Source organism: Hypanus sabinus, chromosome 21 (assembly GCF_030144855.1).
Source record: "Hypanus sabinus isolate sHypSab1 chromosome 21, sHypSab1.hap1, whole genome shotgun sequence".
In the NCBI taxonomy this organism is placed as follows: domain Eukaryota; kingdom Metazoa; phylum Chordata; class Chondrichthyes; order Myliobatiformes; family Dasyatidae; genus Hypanus; species Hypanus sabinus.
In genome coordinates, this window is record NC_082726.1 from 41,297,861 (window position 1) to 41,318,856 (window position 20,996).

Below are 20,996 nucleotides of genomic sequence, written 5' to 3' on the forward strand. Positions count from 1 at the left end.
CCAACAATTTTCTAGTTGTCCAGACTGTTGACTAAACCTTCTGGCTGTCAGCAGCTTTGAATGATCTTTTACCAGTGAAGCATAATTTTACATCATTGTTCTCTGGTACCTGACCCGAATCAGGTGTGGAGACTACGGTTTACAACAGGCATTTATTTTCTGGTTTCTTCTCTTTACTTAATGTTAGCTTTCTGTGTGCTCAGTGCCTGTGACAGCCAGCTTTGAAAATTCATTCTATTAATCTGCAGTGTTTTCTTTTTAATTTGGTGGCCTCTGTCTGCCCTTGCTTCCCTTCCTGGCACACAAAAAGAAATATTTGCCTGTCCCACTTGCCTGCCTTTGACCAAGAGGTGGTGCAGTTGGAACCTTATGGGCTGTGTTTTCTCAGCCAGTTCTGTCAAGTTTCTAGATGTAGCCACTGAGTGGCACTCCATCCGGTTGCAGAAAAAACACACCACACAGACATGATCTCTGAATTTCTTGGGAAAAGAAATTGTCTGGAAGACTAACATTTTAAACAGGCTGAAGTTAAATCGTGCATAAGCACCATGAATGATAATCGTTTTTATATAAAACCTTGCCATATAATATTACACTGCGTTTTTTGAGTTTCAGGTACAAATTACTGCAATTTGTAGTCTGTAATACGCTGTTTCTCTATGGTTTACAGTTTAGTAGCCCTAAACGTATACTGTAGTCAAACTCTTTGGTGTGTATTTCTTCAGAGGATATTAAAATTAAAAGAAAAATATAAAGAGCTTGTAGCAATTACATGATACCAGCTTGAGTTAACTCAAAAGCATTTTACAGCCAGTCATGTACTTTTAAAGGATATTTAATTTGTAATATGGGAAACATAATGGTCACTTTGCTTGCATCAAGCCCCAACAAATAGCAACATGGTATTTTCTCAAAAAATCCATTTCCTCCCATACCCATGGTTAACTGGCTACTCTGAATTGCCCTTACGTTGATGGGTGGCAGAACTCAGTATGTGGGAGTTGATGGCTATATGAAAGACAATGGGCTAGGGAAAAATAAGTTGGGGATTGAGACCGATAGGTTGTTCAGGTTTCAAGATTGTTTAATGTCATTTCCAGTACAAGTGTAAAGGAGAGTGAAATAGTTGTACTCTGGATCAGATGCAGCAGAAAAAAAAATCACAAGAAGATTAAGAACACAATAATTTAAAAAGCACAATAAATATAAACACAAGATAACTTATATACATAGATTGATTGTATGTCCATAAAGTGATGCTAGGCACCAGGAGTGTCTACATAAGGTGAGTGATGGGAAACGAGAATCTAGTGGTGGTAAGTCTGGAGATGTGGGTTAGCAGGAGAGGTGTTATTAGCCTTACTGCTTGAGAAAAGTTTGTGCCTGATGGTCCTGGCATGGATGCTATGTAGCCTCCTCCCTGATGAGAATAAGATAAACAGTATGTGCAGGGGGGTAGGTGGAATCCTTCATGATGTTGCTGGCCCTTTTCTGGCACCTTTCTGTATATATGTCCTTGATGCCATGTAGGCTGGTTCCATTGTTACATTGGGCAGTTTTGTCTACCCATTGTAGAGCCTTCCTATCCGCCACAGAGAAGTTTTTGGACCGTGCTGTGATGCAGCCTGTTAGGATGTTCTGAGGGCTAGTATAGATTCTTGGGCTGAATACCTCCTATATCATGAGAAATAATGGTGAGGCACTCTGTTTATTGATTGTAGAATAAGTAATCGATTATAACAACAGGATAATTGCACTCACATGACAAAATCTACAGATGCTGGAAATTGAAGGCAAAACATACAAAATGCTGGAGGAACTCAGTAGGTCAGGCAGCATCTATGAAAATGAACAAACAGTCGACGTTTTGGGCCGAGACATTTCATCAGGACCTTGACTGCACTGGTGCTTTTACACCCACCTGAGAGAGTAAATGAAAACTTTGTTCAGCATCTCACCTTAAAGTCAGTATCCTGAGAAAGCATAGATCCCATCAGTACCTCACAGTGTCATCAGTTAGTTCTATGTGAATGGAACTTAAATCTATGACCTTCAGACACATGCAAGGGTGCTACCCAGTTAACCAGGGCGAACAAACTAAATTATTACTGATGGCATAAAAAGGTACAAAAAGAATCAGGATATTTCAGCTGAATCCTGGTGAGACCAAGAGATTGTATACAGGTACAGCTTCAGTCACTCTAAAAAATCACTAGAGAGAGTTCATTTAAGAAAGGACACATTTATTGGTTGCAGCTTCTCTTGCTTATCTTGCAGTGTTTGCATTAGACTTAGGCAATGAAGTCCAAATGTTGCAAAATAAGCAAGAGGAGCTGCAACCAATAAATATACTCCAAACCTATCAGTTCAGCAGTTTGATCAACCAGTGTGGAAAATTACTGATATGTTCTATAATCGAATTAACTAGAAATCCAAATACTGCACTATTTATTTAATCTTAGTTACAAGTAAAGTGACATTTAGTACTACTAAGCAGTGCCACATACATGTTTTATCATAACTGAGCTGAAGCCTCTATATATCATTATAACTTTAGTCCTGATAAGGGTGGGGGAAGAAAGGCAGAGTTCTATACTTGAAAAGAGGATGAATAGAGTTACAGCTGCTTTTGACTGCTGATAGCATTAAGAAATCCTAATTAACATTGAAGTTGGTGGGGGGGGGGGGGGGGTTCATATACAGAATGTGGTGGCCATTATGCTTGGCACCAGATTTTTAACTCCTTCCTGCAATGCATGCTGACTCAGTTATTTGAGAAATGACCCACTACACCTGCAGACTTGTAAATGTAGTTAGAGCAGAATTTGGCCACACCAAGTCAGTTTTAAGCTGAGGTACATTGGAAAGCTTTATGGAGCTGCTGGAGAAGTTATATATTTAATAAAAGCTTGGAATGAACATGAATGGTTGCATTGAACTCAAGTGCTGCCAGCTTCTGCTTTAAAGCACATAAGTATGCTCCTGGATTGTTCTCTGCAGCATATATTTACCCATTACGAATCTGTTTCTCTGTAATCTCAGAAGACTGAATCTCCTCCAGGCTCTGAAACGGATCTGACATTCAGAACCCTGCTTATGCATCTTGTTGCAGTGATGGTGCCAGTATTTAGGTTGAGAGGGGTTAGGGTGTCAAGAAGGTAAGGCCCAGTAACGAAGCTAATCAGATTCATGTCATATTTTTAATAATATTTGAATTACTTAGAATTCTTTTTGTGCTCAGCTTTTATCCACGCCTCCTTCACTACCATTCAGGAAACACTGTTGCTTGGTCTGTGAAGTATTATAGCTGCCTCTTCCCCAAAAGAAGTACTTCAAAAGCAGTTCCATTACTGATTCATTGGGATGGTGGTAAAGTTGTCATGATTGATATTTGTCCCCTAATCTTGGGTCTCTGGATTGATGTTGGATTCATCCTTGTCAACTGCTTCGGTCTACACGATAGTGATCCCTTACAGTGTATCAGTCAAGTTGTGGTTATTCCTGCAGTAAGTTGTTAATCTTGACTTTTGGTAGAAGTGCTAACACATTAGGTAGTAGTGAGAAAATTCTTGGTGTGCTGAGATCACCTCATAGGATGTACATTGTGTTTGAGGAAAGGATAGATAGTCCAGTAGAATTGGCAATGATCCTGTATGTTGTTGGATTCATTAGGCAAGTAATGGATATTCCTGTCTATTCCTAATGGAGAGGTGAGGTAGATAAGCCATCTGTCAGGGTACACTGATCCTGCTTTTGTAGCTAAACTAGTTTAATAACTGTTCAGTAAACTAACATGATTCAACTTTTCATATCAAATAGCAATATCTTACTACTTACAGAGCTTATTACATGCCCAAGTAATAAATCATAAGTGAAAGAACCAGATGCACCATTCCAAGCTTGTTAGCTGGAAAAGCTGGGCTTACTCCTTCGAGCAGGCAACATTAAGTGGAAATGTAATAGAGTTGTTCAAACTCCCAACAAGGGGAAACTGTTTTCCACAGTATTAGAAACGTAGAGAGCCTACAGCACAGTACAGGCCCTTCGGCCCACAAAGTTGTGCCAAAAAAGTCCCTACCTTAAAAATTACTAGACTTACCTATAGCCCTCTATTTTACTAAGCTCCATGTGCCTATCTAAAAGTCTCTTAAAAGACCCTATGGTATCCGCCTCCACCACCATTGCTGGCAACCCATTCCACACACTCACCACTCTCTGAGTAAAAAACTTAGTTGGTATTTTGGATTAACCATAGAGTACAAGGTAAATAACAGAAGGACAAGCAAAGAAGTGTTTAAATCTGGAATTTACTGCATAAAAAGCCAGTAAAAGTAGATTCAATATAAGCTTTAAAGATGAAATCGGATAAGTGCATGACAGAGAAAAAATCTGCAAGGCTGTGGGATAAGAGCAAAGTAATTGGACTAAGTGGGTGGCTCCTTCATAAAGCTGTCTGTGCTCAATACACTGGGAATAAACTCTTTCCCACATAATATTGACTGTCAGGCATTCTTTCAGAAGGCCACAGTGCTTTATGTTTGTGCAGTTTATCCTGTCCCATTTTTAATATATTTACAATTATTGGGAATATACAGGATGTGTTGGGGGGTAGGGGGGGTCAAGTAATCTAGGGACCTGGATACATGGGTTCACTGCAATGGGAAAGGTACCACACCAACAACAGTAGGGAAATTTAAATTGCAAACCAGAAGCCTGAGATTATCCCAAATGTATTTCTTTGTGTTCTTTAGGTAAGGCATTCCACTATTTGTATATTGTTTGACCAGTATTTGATTCCTTCTCCACAGCAATATAGTTATCTCTTAACTGGCCCAAGAACTCATCCCCAGACTAAACTATTCAGATACAAAAGTCATCTTCCTCACCTCCCACCCCTCCCCCCACCCCCAACATGCCTGGGGACTACTAACCCTCATCTTGTCAGTCTTGTCCATCATGTGCTTGGTGGCTGGCTGATTAAGAATACAGCTTGCTCTTCAGTTTATGCATTTAAATAAGCATCATGTAAATCTTTCATATTTGCATATGTTAATTTGTTGCAATACTTTACATCTTCCCTCCATCCTCTTTGAAAAGCCCAGCTGTGTACGTTTATTGAGCAATTAATTACCTCAGGTATGTTACCGGTTTATTTGATCTTTTCCCATATCTTCTACGGAAGCAAATGCTTTTAGTTCACATAAGCATGCAATACGGAATTACTGTTATTTGCTCAGTGGCCAGCTGTCATGTACATTAGGACTGATGAGCCATGGGTATCATAATCCCATTATTGGCTTACCTACCTGTTGTGTTTCACAGGAAATTGAAACAAAACCCTTCTACATGTTAATTTATTTTTAAACAAGATGTGTTCATTTGAGGGAAACTTGATGTTCCTGAGACACGTCAGACACTTACCTGTTGATAGCAGCATTAATTTTTAATTCTGTTGGACTTGAGAACTTCCATCTGCATATTCCAGATTGCTGAAGCCCTTTGATAATAGAACTTTGATACAGGTTACATGCACAAAACCCAGTGGCCCAAATTCAGTTTCAACCAAAGCTACGTAGTCACCCAACAAAATGTATAAAAGCATAAAGTGAGTGTGATAGGTGCAAGCTAGGTTTCAGTATTTGTTTTGACTCCAGTCCTGCACTTCAACATTCTCCAAATGTGGTATTGACTTCTTTCAAGGTTACCAGAACTCAAATGCTTCCAAAGCAGTTAGTTTTTGAAACATGGCTTTTAGCCTTTAAATTTTAAGCATACAAGCATTTCCTTTTGCATGTGCAGACCCTCTTTAAAGTGTTAAATATGAAACTTTAACATAAATCTTTATTTAAAGGAAATGCTTTCTTACACTGAAGTGTCAAGGAATGCCCAATGATTGCAGTATACAGAGCTTAACATTGAAATCCCCCTACACTGTGGAGGCATTTCAGCTGAGGTCTGCCCTGTTACTCATTTGATCTGGTACAGTCAAATTTCAATTATGCTTTAACACATCTTTCAATCCTTGATGGACTATGTGTTGTTTCACAGTGTAGTGGTTGTAACAAAACCCAGCCTTGCATTTCATGTAATTGAAATCTGGCATTTAAAAACATCTGTTGGTGTTTGCAAAAATCTGATTGCCTGCTCGTTAGCAAACCTAGACTGACCAACAGTTCTTCTTTATGGCTCAACGCTTGTGGTTTTATAGGTTTGGATTCTTGACCAGGATGTGCCTGTGCAGATGATTTGATTGCTGAATCAGTCGGTCTTCAAGCTTTGCCTAGTCAGTGCATTTTGTGTTCTATTGTGTGTGGATTATTTGGTGCTTCCTATAGGTAGGCACAATTCAAAACATGCTTGCAGTTCAGTTCACTGTAGCAATTAAGCTCTAGTGAGCAAATTGTTTTTAATAATGCAAGACATGAGACTGCCAGGTTGGGTAATCTTATCTAGTTCAAGGTCTGCAGGAAATAAATGTATTTGGAGAGCAGACACAAGTGGTCAAACTAATTCAACAGTTCATTAATCTGCGGAACTTGATTGAGAATCATTTGTGGAGTGTCAGAAGTGAGTTGACTTTGTACCATATATATGTTTGCTGGGCTTTTGAAAATTTTGTTAATTGAATTGTCAAATATTTGCAGTTTGTCAGGCTTCACATTTTAAAGCTTTCAAAATGTTCAAATCTGCTGCAGTCAATGAAAAGGAGGCTGGGATGTACATTCTTTAAGTGTGAAGCTAAGTATACTGAATTCAACTTTCCGTTCTATGTGTGGCCTTTCATAGGATGTGAAGGGTTAGCAGCGATCACTCAACATGTCAGTAGCTACTTTGTCAGAAATCAGCTGCTTTAATTGTAGTCTGCAAAAAAAAAGCAAAAATACACTTATTGACAAGTTAGGCAACCCTTTAGGATTGGGGAGAACTTTGTTTTTCCTCTAGATTTATTGGTTTTGTGGTGGTTAGTGTGGTCAGTGTGGGAAGCAGACTTTCAAACATAAGGTAGTTGGTGGGAGGTTGATGCACTCAATTTGCCACTCTTGTGTGTTCCCAGTTTCTTCTCTCCCAAGTTTTTAAATCCACCTCAAATGCCCCTTCTTCCATCTCGAGTTGTAACAGGCCAGCAATTCCTAGGAGCAGCTGGGGATATTGCTTTTCTATGAAGCTTCAAATACGTTCCTGAATATTTACCAACTTGTAATCTCTCATAACGAAGCTTGGAGCAGAGTATCTGGTACTGGCCACGTGAATGATGTGGCCAGCCCAATGCGGCAGAGTGAAAGCAATGTACCTTAATATTGAACTGCACGAAGATGCTGGCATTATTGCTTATCCTTTTTGAGAATTTGGGCAATTTTGCAGAGGCATAAATATTTTTCCAAAATATTGAGATACATTCTGTCAGCAATCCAGGTCTCAGAGGGGCAGGAGTAACTGTTGCATGATAGGCCATGTGTTGTGTATTAGGTCCTGATCTTCAAAGATCCTTCTCAATCAGCTAAAACCTGTAGTGGTACATCAGTGGTGGTGACTTTTTTATTAATAGCTACCTTTGCCGAGAGTTACCCCGAAATATGGGAAGTCATAGAGTCATTCACCTGCACCAGGACCGTAGTCCTCCATACTCCTACCATCTGTGTACCTATCCAAAAGTAGTCATGTTTTTAAGAGTCTCTCCTTGAGCCTGTTTTGTGAGAGTGCAGCTATAGCAAGATGGTAGAAGACCTGGGTTTTGCTGATAACTATGGTACATCCTTTTGTATACTGCAATGAACAGAGTATGTTTTGAGTGTGGCCTCTGAGTAAGGACATTTGTTAGAGGTGAGAAACAGTTTTGTGGTAAGAAAGATTGAAAAAGGCTTTAGAGCAATAATATAATCTTGTTAAGGCCCGTCTTCACCAAGATAGGTTTTGTTGTTGGCTGCTCAGTTAATATCATGCTTGCATTTTGGGCGTCATGGTAGCATAGCGAATTACATGATGCTATTACAGCTCAGGTAGTCAGAGTTTTGGGTTCAATTCTGACACCATCTGTAAGAAGTTCGTACATCCTTCCCGTGAGCACATGGGCTTCCCTCGGGTGCTTCAGTTTCCTCCTACATTAGTAGGTTAATTGGTCAGTGCAAATTGTCCTGTAGTTAGGCTGGGGTTAAATAGGTGGGTTATTGGGATTGCTGGGAAAAAAGGGCCTGTTTGACGCTGCATTACAAAACAAACAAACAAATAAATAAATCTTGGCGCTGAAATAAGATGGAGACAAATTTCTTTGAGCAGCCAAATTTAAAGAGGTGTGCCATAGTTGTCCATGATTGATGAACAGCTTCAGTGAAGCCAAAGAACTGCTGCTGCTCCTGATTTCTTTTTGGAGTTTCAACACATCATAGCTGTCTCCACCATGCCCCTAGATAAACAGAATCCACAGGAACTTAGGAGCGGCTCTCAAGAAGAGGCAGTTGAGCAGAATATTTTTGAGGTTGGTCACAATTTTTACAGCATGTTGAGGTCCTCCGGAATACCCTGTTCCTTCCCAGTTGTGGAGAGGGAGATTGTGTATTTGAGACCAAAGCTCTTAATGCTAAATTTAGAATTTGAGTGCAGGAAGCATCTACTATTGAGGCCTTGTTATTTTTAAGTTAGGGCATTGGCTTTTCACTCAGAAGCAGCTCTACGAGCACTTGAGGATAGAGAAAGGGCAGAAAACCTGTGAGCTAACGAACCAATGGTGGATGGAATTGAGCAAGTCATTAACTATAAAACGTGTGGGTTCTTTAGTGCTGTAGAAGTTCTGTGCAAACACCCAAGTCTCCTTGTAAATAGGTGTGATTGTGAAGTGACTGCAAGTTGACAGAGTCCAGTTAACAGTAAATAAAACAGATCAGGATAGTAGTGAAAGTTGAGTTGTGATCAGAAGATCAAGAAATTAAACCAGTTTGGGTGAACACAATAAAGAACAAGGATAAAGGTGTCACCAGTGAAAATGACCTTTCAGAACCCTAACTGTAGCTATACTCCACAATAGAATGTAATTCAAGAAGTAATGGATGATTGTAAGAAAGTCCCTACAATAATTGTGAATCTGTCCAGCCTTTCTACCAAATTTACGTTACAAAGGCAATTTCAGTGTGGAATCAAGCCAGTTTATAAGATCACCCATTCTGCAAAAAAAGCATCAGTACCCAATAAAGACCATGATCTGCAGTACAACAAAAAAAATCGATTACCTAGCAATTCGACATGCCACAAGAGCTCTCTCCTCCTCCCCCTCTCTGGTAGCAATTAAGCTATTTTCAGAGATGAACACAAAGGAGTTGCCATTGAGTACCACCGTAACTCTGCCTTGCCTACGTCATGAAAGCCAACTATTTGTAGCAGCACAATACATAACAGAAGAAATAAGAGCAGGAGTGGGCCATCTAGCCTATCAAGCCTGCGCCAAATCATGGCTGATCTGGCTGTGGACTCAGCTCTACCTGTCTGCTTTTTCTCCATAACCCGTGGTTAACACGACGCTACTACAGCTCGGGCATTGGAGTTTGGAGTTCATTTCTGGTGACTTCTGTAAGGAGTTTATATGTCTACCTGTGGAATGTGTGGTTTTTCTTCCAGTGCTCTGGATTCCTCCAACAGTCCAAAGGTGTACCAGTTAGTAGGTTAATTGTTCATTGTCAATTGTCCTTTGCTTAAGTTGAAGTTAAAATTGGGGGTTGCTGGGTGGCACAGATCAAAGGACCTATTCCACACAGTGTCTCTTTTTTTAAAAAAAATTAACGATGTAGCCTCTACTGCTTCCCTAAGCAGAGAATTCCACAGATTCACCACTCTCTGGGAAAAGCAGTTTTTTCTCATCTGTCTTAAATCTGTTACCCCAAATCTTGAGCCTGTCCCCCATTTCTTATCTTACTTATCAGTGAAAACAGCTTTCCTGCCTCTATCTTACCTATCATTTCATAATTTTATATGTTTTATAAGTCTTATTCTTTTGAATTCCAGCAAGTATAGTCCCAAGTAACTCAATCTCCCCTCAGCTTTGGAACTAACCTCGTGAACTTCATCAACACCATCTGCAAAGCCAGTATGTCATTCCTCGAGTAAAGGAACTAGAACTCCATGCAGTAGTCTAGATGTGGCCTCACCAATACCCTGTACATGAACTCACTACTCTTAAATTCAGTCTCTCGAGTGATGAGGCTAACATTCCATTTGCTTCTTGATGACCTTTTTCACCAACAAACCAACCTTTTGTGACTCATGCACAAGACTCACAGATCTCTATCCAGAGCAGCATGCTGCCATGTTTCATCTATTTAAATAATCATCTGATCTACTATTTTTCCTTTCAAAGTGGATGACTTGAATTTTCTAACATTGTAATCTGCCCGACTCTTGCCCACTCACTTCACCTGTCTATATCTCTCTGCACAATTGGCTTTCCCAGTCAAATTAGTGTCATCAATAAACTCAGATGCACTACACTTGGTCCCCTCTTCCAAATCATTAATATATATTGTGAACAGTTGCAGGCCTAGTACCAACCCCTCTAGCACTCCGCTCATCACTGACTGTCACCCATTTAATCTAACTCCCTGCCTTCTGTTGGTTAACCAGTCCTCTAGCCATGCTAATACATTACCCCACCTCCATGCATCCTTATCTTATGGATGCTTTTTATGCAGCACATTATTGAACACTTTCTGGAAATCCAAGTGTACAATATCCACCTGTTCCTCTTTATCCACTGCTCTCATCATATCCTCAAAGAGCTCCAGTAATTTTTTCAAACAGGGCCTGTCCTTCATGAATCCATGTTGTGTATGTCTGATAGAACTAATTCTGTGCAGGTCTTTCACTATTTCTTCCTTAAAGATAGCTTCAAGCTGTTTCACAGCTGCAGATGTCAAGCTAACTGGTCTATAGTTGCCCACTTTTTACCTACATCATTATTTAAACTGTGGTGTGATATTTGCTGTCTTACAGCCTACTGGGACCTGCCTAGTGTCCAGAAAATTTTGATATATTATCACAATGTGTCTAGTATAACTCTGCCATTTCTTTCAGTACCCTGTGGTGCATCCCATCTGGATCAGGGACTTGTCTATCTTTAAGGCCATTAGTTTGCTCAGCACTACCTCTTTAGTGACAGTGATTGTATTGAGGTCCCCACCTCCCATCACTTCAGTGATCTCTCTTTGGAATGTTAGATATGTACTCCACCATGAAGTCTGGCACAAAGTAGTTGTTCAAGGCCTTGGTCATTTCAACATCGTCTGATATTAATTCTCCCTTGTCATTTTCCAAGGGGCCAGTGTTCACTTTAACCACCCTTCTCTGCTTTATGTAATTATAAAATTTTTACTGTATGTCTTTATACTTTGTGCTGGTTTACTTTCATAATCTAACTTCCCTTATTGGGTTTAATGATTCTTAGTTACTTTTTAATGTTGTCCCAATCTTCCAGTTTCCCTTTACTCTTGGCAACTTTGTATGTAGGAGCTTTTACTTTGATACCGTCTTTCTTCTCCTTAGTTTTATATCCATGTCTGGCTTTTTTCATCCTCGCTGTCCTTGCTTTTAACTGAAATATTCTTTTGTTGAGCACCATGAAAAATGTCTTTGAAAGACTTCTGCTCTTCCTTAAATGTCCCACCATATAGTCTGTGCTCCCAGTCAACACCAGCTAGCTCTTCTCTCATCTCATTTTAGTCTTCCTTGCTTAGGCATAATAGACTGGTTTTGAGTCTAACTATTGCACCCTCTATTTGTACTGTAATCACTCTTTCCCAGAGAAGCCCTAACTACGATCGTTAATTTTACATGACTCATTGCACATCACCAGATCTAAGATATCATTGTCCCTCAAAGGTTCAGTAATATGCTGTTCAAGAAAACTATTAGGATACATTCTATAAAGTCTTCCTGAAGACTTCCTTGACTAACTTCATTTGCCCAATGTATATGCAAGTTGAAGTACCCCATGAAAACTGCCATCCCATTTTTACATGCATCAGGTATTTCTTGGTTTATTACTCATTCCACTGTAACGTGATTATTCAGTACCCTATAAATTACTCCCACCAATGACTTTTTTCCCCGCTTGCTATTCCTAATCTCTTGCCAGTTGGAGTAAGCATTCTGTTCCTTAGATCTTACATTATCTCTCACTATCACCTGGACCACATCCTTACTTAAAAGTGCTCTCCCACCTCCTATTTTTGAATTTATTTCCTAGCTCTGTTAAGTTCAATCTGTAGGATTTCCTGCCATTCCTTTCCCATACCATGCTGTTCACTCTCCCCTTCCAGAATGCCCTGCTGCGGCTCTGATATATCCCTGACCTTGCACCTAGGAGGCAACACACCAATTGGGAGTCTCATTTGACCATAAAACCATAAGATATAGGAGCAGAATTAGGCCATTAGGCCCATCATATTGGTTCCACCATTTTATCATGGCTGATCTATTTCACCTCCCAGCCCCAATTCCTGCCTTCACCCAGTATTCCTTCATGCCCTGTCTAATGAAGAATCTACCAACCTCTGCCTTAAATATAACAAGTAACTTTGTCTCCACAGTCGGCTGTGGCAACGACTTCCACAGATTCATCACTGTCTGGCTAAAGAAATTCCTCCTTGTTTCTGCTATAAAAGGACGCCCCTCTGTCCTGAGGCTGTATACTCTGGTCTTAAACTCCCCTACCATAGGAGACATCCTCTCCATGTCCACTCTACCAAGGCCTTTCAACATCCGATAGGTGTCAATAAGGTTGCCCCTCAACTGGATTCCAAGGAGCACAGGCCCAGAGCCATCAAACGCTCTTCATATAGCAAACCTTTCAATTCCAAAATCATTCTCATGAACCTTCTTTGAACCCTCCCCAATATCAGCACATCCTTTCCTAGTTAACTAACCTAAAACTGTTCACAGTATTCCAAGTGAGGCCTCACCAGTGCTTTATAAAGCCTCAACATTACATTATTTTATATTCTAGACCTCTCGAAATTAATGCCTACGTCACATTTGCTTTCATCACCACCGACTCAACTTGCGAGTTACTCTTCCAGGAATCTTGCACAAGGGCTTCCAAGTCACATTGCAACTCAGATTCTTGAATTTTCTCTCCATTTAGGAAATAGTCTACCGTTTAATTTCTTCTATCAAAGTACATGACCGTACACTTACCAACACTGTATTCCATCTGCTGCTATTTTGCCCATTCTTCGCATCTAAGTTCCTTGTAGCCTCATCCTCAAAACTACCTGTCCCTTGACCTATTTTCATATCGTCCAAAAACTTGGCCACAAAGCCATCAATTCCATCATCCAAGTCACTGACATATAGTGTAAAAAGAAGCATTCCCAACACAGACCGCTGTGGAACACCACTAGTCATCCACAGCCAACCAGAAAATGCTCCCTTTATTCCCACTCTCTGCATCCTGCTAATCCATGCAGATATTTTTCCTGTAATACCATGGGCTCGTAACTTGCTAAGCAGTCACATGTAGCACTTTGTCAAAGGCCTTCTGAAAATCCAAGTACATAATGTCCACTGATTACCCTTCGTCTATCTTGCTTGTTATTTCTTCAAAGAATTCCAACAGATTTGTTTGGCAAGATTTTCCCTTAAGGAAACCATGCTGATTAATGGCTATTTAATGATGAGCCTCCAAGTACCCCAAAACCACATCCCTAACAATCGAATCCAACATCTTCCCAACTACTGATGTCAGACTAACTGAGCTGTAATTTCCTTTCTTGAGAGTGGAGTGACATTTCCATTCTTCTGGAACCATAATGGAATCAATTGATTCTCGAGAGATCATTGTGCCACATAAGCTGATCCTGGTTACTGCTGCCCTCTCCTGATTAGGTATCTGCCCCCAGCATATCCAAAGCAGAATATCTGTTTTGTAGGGAGATGACCGTAGGGTCTCCTGCACAACCTTCCTGCTACTGCTCTGCCTCTCAGTCACCCATTCCCTGTTTCTCTGTAGGCCCTTAAACTGCCATGTGACCAACTCACTAAACTTGTTATCCACAATATTTTTATCATTGCAGATGCTCCAAAGCTCTAGGGCTGTCATGTGGTTTGTCAACAGTTCCAGCTTTACAGACTTTTTGTACACATCGTTAAGGACCCTGACAGCCATTCTGAGTTTCCACAACACGGGCCTGAGTTCACCTACCATGATTGAAAAGCTTTTACAATTCTTCGCTCTTGCTCCAAGCCCCAACTAATTAGCTTCAGTTTTTTCACTCTAGTCCTCTCCTCTCTAGCAATAGCCACTCTGCTTAAACCTATCTTCTCGTTGTGGCCCTTGCCAAATTCCTAGTTATCCTATCAACTTGCAGCCAATCATAAAGCCTTAACAGGCTGTCCCTTTTCACTGACTTTACTGACATAAAGCCTGTAAACCTAAACTTAAATTAACAAATTATACATAGTGTACGCAACAAAAGGGTGTCTGTGTGTTGGTTTCCGGGGTTTAAAAGAATGAGAGATGATAATGAAACATAAGGTTCTAGGTGAGTTTAACTTGGTCAGGGGTGATGGGGATCGAGAACCAAGGGAGATAATTCCACAAAGTGGTTGCCTATTTAAGAAGGAAATGGTGAAGAATGTAAGATCTCAAATGGTCATGATTCTTTGGAATTCTCTGTCCCATTCAGTTGTGGAGGCTGAATTTTCAAATACATTTGAGGAAGAGATAAACAGTTTTTTTTTACTCTGGAGTAGCAGACGATTATGGGGGACAGACAGCTGAATACAGCTGAGGCCATGTTCCTATTGAATGGGGAAGTAAACGTGAGGAGCTGTATAGCCTACTTTTCCCATTGACATTCACTATCCAAAAAGCAACAGTTTTTCAGCTTCGCTAGTATAAATCTTACAAAATAAAATGGTGTTTCCATACTTGATCATCAGATTTTAATTTTTTTTTCCAAGTTCTAGTCTTTAAATATATTTGTTGAATCGTTTCATTTTAATCTGATTTTTGTTACATTATTTAGGTTTTATTTTGGTATTAATATAGATCTACCAATGCACATCCCTTCCCCTTCTAATATCTTATTGATGTGCTTTATCTGCAGGGCATTGCGACATTGTGAGCAGTTGATCACACGGTATAACCGGGAAGATAGCAAGCTCTGCCTAGCAAACAGCAATTCTTTGCCGGAGTACGGTGCCTCTAGTCACATTGGCAAAGCAGTAGAGGACTGCATGAGAGCAATCTTTGGTGTCCTGCTGAACTTGACCAATGACAATGGTAAGTTTCTGTAGAAGGACCGTGCCTGTTCCCAGCTAGCAAGTTAAATAGGTCATGAAATGCTGAGTCTTGAGTCTGTATCATTGACTTCTGTAGTGGATTGCAGTAAACCACTGGGTTGGGATAAGACCATAAGATGTAGAAATAGAATTAGGTCAATTTGCCCATCGAGTCTGTTCCGTAATTCGATCATGGCTGGCTTATTTTCCTTCTCAACCCCATTTTCTTGCCTTCTCCCCATAATGTTTAACACCCTTACTAATCAAAAACCTATGACCTCCGCTTTAAATAAGTCAATATCATGACTTCCATAGCACTCCGTCGCAATGAATTTCACAGCATCTCCAGCCTCTGGCTGAAGAAATCCCTCCTCTTCTCTGTTCAACTGGGTTATCCTTCTATTCTTAGGCTGTGTTATTTGATCCTAGTCTCTCCCAGTATTGGAAACATCCTCTTCATGTGCATTCTATCAAGGCCTTTTAATATTTGGTAGGTTTAAACGAAAGCTCCCTTCATTCTTCTAAATCCAGCAAGTAGAGGCACAGAGCCGTTAAACACTCTTCATATATTTACCCTTTCATTCGTGTAAATCTCCTCTGGACCATCTTCAATGCTAGCACCCTTCCTTAAATTTGTGGCATGAAAAGGGATGGGCTAACATTAAACTGGGAGGGTCTCCAAAAGATGTTCTGTGTTTAGCTTGTCCTTTCAAATTTATCTTCTGAATTTTTTGAGGAACATTAATTCCATTATTGGCCCTTTGCCTCAGTCCATAAGATTGAAAACTTTAAGTTGACCTATCTGTTGACCAATTCATGAACAAGGAATTAGTTTGCTCACAACCTTGGCATGTCTGCCATTTTTGGTACTGTTACATATGCTTAGTGGCCCCTTTATTAGGTAGACAGCAACTACCTCGTTAATGCAAATATCTAATCAGCCAATCATGTAGCAACAACTTCATGCATAAAAGCATGTAGACATGGTCAAGAGGTTCAGTTGTTTCTTTAGACAAACATCAGAGTGGGGAAGAAATATGATTTAAGTGACTTTGACTGTGGAATGATTGTCGGTGCCAGACAGGGTGGTTTGAGTATCTCAGAAACTGCTGATCTCCTGGGATTTTCATGTACAATATTATCTAGTATTTACAGAGAATAGTGCAAAAAAACAAAAAAAAAAATTCTAGTGAGTTGCAGTTCTGCAGACGAAAACACCTTCTAATCAGAAAGGTCTGGGGAGAATGGCCAGATAGATTGAAGCTGACAGGAAGGCAATAGTAATTGAAATAACTGCGCCTTACCTACTGCTGCGTAGAAGAGCATTTCTGAACGCACAACACGTTGAACCTTAAAGTGAATAGGCTAAGCAGCAGAGACCGTGAACATACGCTCATTGGCGGCTTTAATTGGGCACTTGAGGTACCTAATAAAGTGGCCACTGATTGTAAAAAGGGCTTCACAACAGTGGCAGCTACAAAGGCAGAAGTGAGCTGCCTGCTGTTGTTCAGTGCTGTTCATTCATCCTGTTGCTACCTGCATCAAATATCCAGCCTAGTTAGTTCAACAGCCTCCTTCATCTCCCTGCTGGTGTCAGGTTCCTGACAGGCTTACAGAAGCAAATTTTGTAGCATTTAATGGTGTGCTGTCAATAAAAATACTTTCTCTTCTCGCTTTTAAACCAGGTTACTCATTAGAGAAGCTTCGGCATCAATCAGTTAAACTACTGGACCAGAAATTGTAATGTTAGGGATGTGTCTGGAATTTAACGTGCATAAAAGTACTGGCAAAATTTCTAGCTTGGTTATATTTATTGTGTTTGTGGGCAATTACTCTGCTGTTTCCCAGCATCTATGGTTTAAAATCATATCCAATAGATTGATTATAGAAGGAAAAACTTCTAAAATTCAGAAAACAAACAGAACAGCAGATACTGGAATCTGAAAGGAAAGTAGAAATGTTGGAAAAATTTGGCCATTTAACCAGCGTGAGTGGAAAGAGAAACCATTTAACATTTCGGTCGAAGACCCTTCATCAGACTTAAGATTCCCTATTAGGTGCAACAATAGCTTTGCCTCAGGCTTTTACAACATTGCATTTATCTGATAAATATTTTTATTTTTATTTATTTTTAAAATTTTGTTTGGGTGGCTATTTGAGGGGTCTTTATTGTTCATGATCAAAAGGTATTCTAATAATGGTCTTGGAACTGAAATGTAAACTCTCTCTTTCCAAAGATGCTGTCTGATCTCCTGAATGTTTTTTAACAATTTAGAGATTTCTGGCACCTGCAATTTTTTATATATATTTTCAACTGTTGTTATCTGCAGTTATTTGCCTTTCTTTCTCATTTGGTTGTTGAGCAAGGTGAAAAGTGTTCTCTGCTGTTCATGAGCTGGTAAATGCAACTACTTATGTGATCCAGCAATATCCCTTAACCACACTTCCTGTGTTATTATGTTCTAACTGAATTCATTTTATGCATTAAAAGGGGTCTGTGCTGGGAAGTGCATGGGAGTACCTCCCAGACCAGAGTAGTATGTTAGTTTAAATGTTATTTAGCCAGGGTGTGACATCCATTTTGCTTTCTATTCATTTTTTTTTTAGGGAGAGCAGTGCTTGCAAAGCATGTATTTATTGTCCATTGGTCTTGTGTAGTTGCTGCTAGGCATTATCCTTGAACTGTTGTCAGGATTGTACTTATCCAGGCAAGTAAAGTGTATTCCATCACACCACACTTACCTGATAGATGGTGATTTTATTTTTATCTCAGCAAGATCATTGACAAAGCACGTAGAGATGGTTGGGCGAAGACAGTGGAAACTTCCTGCTGCAGTTATTCGAACTTTGGACTATTTCCCTCTATGATCATAAACATCTCCAACCGTTTGCCAGTTTTCCTTTTGGTGCACATTCCGAAAGCAGGCATTCTTCCTATGATGGGGTTAGAATAAGTATTTTCTGCTACAAGATTAGTGAGGGAGACTTAAGATATATTAATGGATTATTTTAGTTTACTCATCACTCACTGCAGTCTTGTAGCCATGAGTTTCTACTGCTTTTGGTACTTTTTCCCCCAAGTGGCCCATTTTAATGCAGAGAGCACAGATTCATCAGCAAAGAGGGGACGGTAGAAGGGTTGAATGGTAATTTCTCTTGGCCATTTTTGACCTGATGCAGCAAGCTCTGGAGTCAATACTGATGACTTCCAGGGCAACTCCCTCCACTTTATATACCACTCCACTGCCAGTTATGGAGAGTTTTTGCTGCCAGTGAGACAGGATATACCTGAAGTTGCTGACAGTCTGCATGTGGTCTGTCAGGTATGAATCTGCTATTGTGACTACCTCAAATTGTCATGTAACAACTATAGCTCAGCTCTGTGAACTAAGTCTAGAGAGGAGATTGGCTGCACTATGTACAATGTTGCCATGTCTAAACTTGGTGTTTGTATTTTTGTATTATCTTTAACTTTTATATTACAACTAATTTGTACCTTGATGATTTTTGAATAGTTAGGGTGTCAAAGGTTACAGCGGAGGAGGGCATGAATGGGGTTGAGAGGAATTAGCCATGGTGGAATTGTGGAGCAGACTTAATGGGGCAAATGACCTAATTTTGTTTCTATTGTAGGTGTTCCCAACCTGGGGTCCATGGACCCCTTGCTGAATGGTATTGGGCCATGGCATAAAAAAGGTTGGGAACCCTTGTCCTAAAGTAGGTCTTATGGTTTGTTGAATATTAAAGAGCAATGTTAAGAGGGCAGTGACTTGGGGCATCTGGATCACTAGCCAGGCTGGGCAGGAGATCTCCACTAAAGAACGCAAGTGAATCAGGTTGTGTTTTTTAACAAGCATTTGGTAGTTTCATATGTATAATTACAGGCACTAGCTGTTGGTTGTTAACTTAACCTCTACATTTCTCTGGGTATTCAAAGGTGCCATTTACTTGCCCGTGATCTTAATTGACATGTAATCTTATTTCTTCGTTTCTCAGCCTGTCTTATTATTTGTTCTGTTATTTGTTTGTCACTTTAGAGTGGGGCAGCACAAAAACTGGTGAGCAGGACAACCTCATCAGTACAACCATGAACTGCGTGCTTCAGGTGCCACAGTACATACCTCAGGAACAGAGATTTGATATTCGAGTGCTGGTAAGAAAATTACATTATTTCCAGCTTAGCTTCTCTCCCCTAAATGATAAATAGTATTTTATTTACAAGCTAAGTTCATTTCTCAATGTCTCTTTCAATGTGAATGCAATCAACTTCTTTAAACTACTTGATTGCCTCGATGCATAATGTCCTCTCCTCGTAAAAGCAAACGGTGCCAGTGCTTGTGTGATGATCTTTATGGAACATAATGTGCCAGATTAGACGGTAGATTGCACTTTAGTCAGGTGTTTAGATTTATGAATTACTTGCAAGCATAACACAGAAAATATGAATGCCTTGCTGGAGATTTACACTGGCTAATGGTTCACTGATTCTCCCCGACAACAGCATATTCATCTTCTGATCTGTGGACTGTTAAAACACATGGACGTAGGCACATGACAGCACAGATGTGGACTCCATCTCCACTCTCTTCCCCTCCTTTTGTGGCTTGCAGTTCCTTTTTTAAATCTAAACCCTTCACTTATGCATAAAATTACTAGATAATTTTGGGTTTTTGTAAATCTGCAGTCTTTGAAATCTCTTTCTTGGTATTAAGCCATATAATGACCCAGACTGAGCAAAAGATATGGAGTGAAGTATCAGCTTGGTCTAGGGTGTGCTTTGGTTAGGGCCCCAGGGTGAGCAAACAGTACACTCATGAGACGAAGGGGAGGGTTTGGAGTTTGGTAGAGTGACAGATTAATTCCTGTTTGGAGTTTGGGCAGGGGACCAGTACATGTACATTTACGATGTCAATGGAGTTAGAGTTTAACTAATTTCTCCAAATCATAGGCTGATTAACAATTATTCAGCTACCAAATGCACACCTTAATATCAGAATCACTTCAGTTGATAGAAAGTATTTCACCTGATGTGCTTTCTGACCATTGTCATTTTGTACACACCCAAAATATATATAGTAGCTTTTCAGTGGAATCCAGTGGAGGCAGCTGCAGAGGTTAGAGATGATGCTGTGAGAGTGCTTCCGGTGGATAACTGGGATTCCAGGGGAAGCTGACACCAGTGAAGGTGAACAAGGTAGCAATGACAAATGGAAGTTGCATTGGTGATAGTCATACCAAAGGGAGGGTTATGTCTGTGCCCCCTATATCTTGGTCTTGTGGAGTGTTTCTGAATAGTTCTGGGATTTAGTGGAATGGCCAGCTTTTGTGATCAATTAAACCATTCCCAACTTGACTAACACCGATACATGTCTTTTCTCATTTTGATCACAGTGGAAGATACTATTCTGTACCACATGGATTCATTGCTGAATTATAAGTATTATGCAGAGATAATTCGCCCTGTTAAATGGAGCAGATCTTGCCAGTAAATTGGATTTTTAAAAATTATTTTACAGTATCTGTGTGCTGTGAAATGAGCTTTGTTGGTGTGTGGGAGGAGTAGCGGGTGGAAAAAGATAAAGATGGTTAACAGAAGGCCAGTGAATCAGTGGTGTTAGATCAGTCTTCAGGAACAGCCTGCTTGAGCGTAAGCAGCACTGACTCATTCAGCCTCCACGCAGTAGGATGTTTGTACTACCCCAAGGGTGAAAACTGTTTCTACGCTGTTAAAA

At 40.1% G+C, this 20,996-nt stretch overlaps 1 protein-coding gene across 1 annotated transcript in view; it reads left to right on the forward strand.

The window, feature by feature from the left end:
- The window catches only part of LOC132378988 (wings apart-like protein homolog), a 183,902-nt gene that overhangs the window by 142,076 nt on the left and 20,830 nt on the right, over positions 1-20,996 (forward strand). Inside the window, exons 13-14 of the mRNA XM_059946406.1 lie at positions 15,090-15,265; positions 19,302-19,417. Of these exons, the coding sequence (XP_059802389.1) occupies positions 15,090-15,265; positions 19,302-19,417 (292 nt within the window). The remainder of the gene's footprint in view (positions 1-15,089; positions 15,266-19,301; positions 19,418-20,996) is intronic.